At 30.7% G+C, this 2,361-nt stretch overlaps 1 protein-coding gene across 1 annotated transcript; it reads right to left on the minus strand.

Moving 5' to 3' along the window:
- Window positions 1-725: 725 nt before the first annotated feature.
- LOC124421194 lies at window positions 726-2,014 on the minus strand (the record flags this gene model as incomplete). The annotated part of the gene is made up of 2 exons (XM_046956038.1): window positions 726-979; window positions 1,523-2,014. Coding segments are annotated over 2 exons (621 nt in total), but the record flags the coding sequence as incomplete, so codon positions are not given.
- Between the last annotated feature and the right edge of the window lie 347 nt (window positions 2,015-2,361).

The following is a 2,361-nucleotide window of genomic DNA, read 5'->3' on the forward strand; positions in this document are numbered from 1 at the left end:
GACTAGACTATAGACTAGACTATAGACTAGACTATAGACTAGACTATAGACTAGACTATAGACTAGACTATAGACTAGAATATAGACTAGACTATATACTAGAATATATACTAGAATATATACTAGTATATATACTTGAATATATACTAGACCATAGACTAGACTATAGACTAGACTCTAGACTAGGCTGTAGACTAAACTATAGACTAGACTATAGACTAAACTATAGACTAGACTATAGACTAGACTATAGACTAGACTATTGACCAGACTATAGACTAGACTATAGACTTGACTATAGACTAAACAATATACTACACTATAGACTAGATTATATACTAGACTATAGACTACACTATAGACTACACTATATACTACACTATAGACTAGACTATAGACTACACTACAGACTAGACTATAGACTACACTACAGACTAGACTTTGGACTATAGACTGGACTATAGACTAGACTAAAGATTAAACTTTTGACTAGAGTATGGGCTAGACTATAGACTTGACTATAGATTCGACTGTATACAACAACATGTAGTAATCCATATTCAAGACTGTAGACTACAGTCTATTGTCTGAACTATTAATAATAAATTCAGTTTTTATCTTTAGTTAAAATTATTTTATTTATAAAAAAAATTATAACAGTTTTTATACAAAAATGTTTTATCTTTAGTAAAATTTTCTTAAAACTTAAAAATAAATATGTAATAAATATAATGAGCACGAGTATAAAAGTATATTTAATAAAAAATTTAAATTACTTACTTAATACTAAAAAAATAAAATATGCTGGTAAGAAGACAAAGTTTTGTTTTGCAACAACTAAATATTTTTTTTAGTCATCACATTCACGTACAACCGGATGTAGTATAATTGAAGCACCATTGCAGCCAGTACGTTCGGATATAAAATCATGAAAATTACTTTCCAAAGCCCACATAAAACGTTTATGGCCAGGTAAAACCTAGGAATAATAAAATGTTAAAGTAGATATACAATTATATAATATACATACATACATACATACATACATACATACATACATACATACATACATACATACATACATACATACATACATACATACATACATACATACATACATACATACATACATACATACATACATACATACATATGTATGTAAGCAAGTAGTGTATAAATCAATAAAAAAACATGTTTACTGAGGCAGTATAAAGGATTTAGTGTATGCTGCATTAAACGGATACAAAATAGCATGGACAAACAATACTATGTTTTAAGGACATTTCTAGTAATTTTAATAACGACAAGCACAGTAAATTAGTTGCACCTTATTGCCCCTCATAATAATCGATTTAGTGTAAACACTAACATACTATATGGTGACATATGTATGCCACAAACCCTTTCTCCTTCATATGCACACATATTCCTTTAAACAATTAATGTCTTTATTGTTTATTACCCCATACATGCATGATACACACAAACAAACATACTACATCCATCAACCATGCATATTTACCTGTGTTGATAGACGACAATCACCGCCACGTTGCACTTCCTGAAGATTTGCTGATTTAAAGCATGTCTCCGAATCCCACATATATATGTCGTTTTCCCCTTTATAACGGAAAAACAGTGAATTACCACCATCAGCACCCAACATAACCATCTGTTTGCCATAAGGCTTAGCACCCACATCTACAATGGACCCAGCACCCTGACCCACTCGTAAATATTCCCCCTTAATTGAATACAGACGAGGTGAACTGAGATAAGTGAAGAATAAAGTAGAAGTACCATCAGGTTGGGCGGCCAGAGCAATATAGAGGACATCATTGGTGGGACAGGTTGCTTTGGGTAAGACAATACGATATGATTTACCACCCGTAATATCGTAGACCAAAATACTACGTGCCCCAGCATCTGCAGCATAACTGAAGAGAGAAAATATAAACAATAGAAATTTCTGGAAAAATAATAACAATTTAAATAAAATAAAAATAATACATATCTATGCATACCAAATTCAACTTGAACATATTACACATACATATGTACCTGTCATGGCAACACGAAGTAAAAATAAACTTTAAATTAGGAAATACAAGTTCTAATTTTAATTAGAATTTTTGCAAGAATCTTTGGATTATAAAACTACTTTATTCGTAAACATTTAATTCGTTTATTTGATTTATAGTCAAAAGTCTAGTTTAGTCTAAAGTCTATACAATCACAGTCTATAGTCTAGTTTATAGTCTAGTCTATAGTCTAGTCTATTGTCTAGTCTATAGTCTAGTCTATAGTCTAGTCTAAAGTCTAGTCTATAGTCTAGTCTATAGTCTAGTCTATAGTCTAGTC

This window comes from Lucilia cuprina, unplaced genomic scaffold (genome assembly GCF_022045245.1).
Source record: "Lucilia cuprina isolate Lc7/37 unplaced genomic scaffold, ASM2204524v1 Scaffold_5078, whole genome shotgun sequence".
NCBI classification, from domain to species: domain Eukaryota; kingdom Metazoa; phylum Arthropoda; class Insecta; order Diptera; family Calliphoridae; genus Lucilia; species Lucilia cuprina.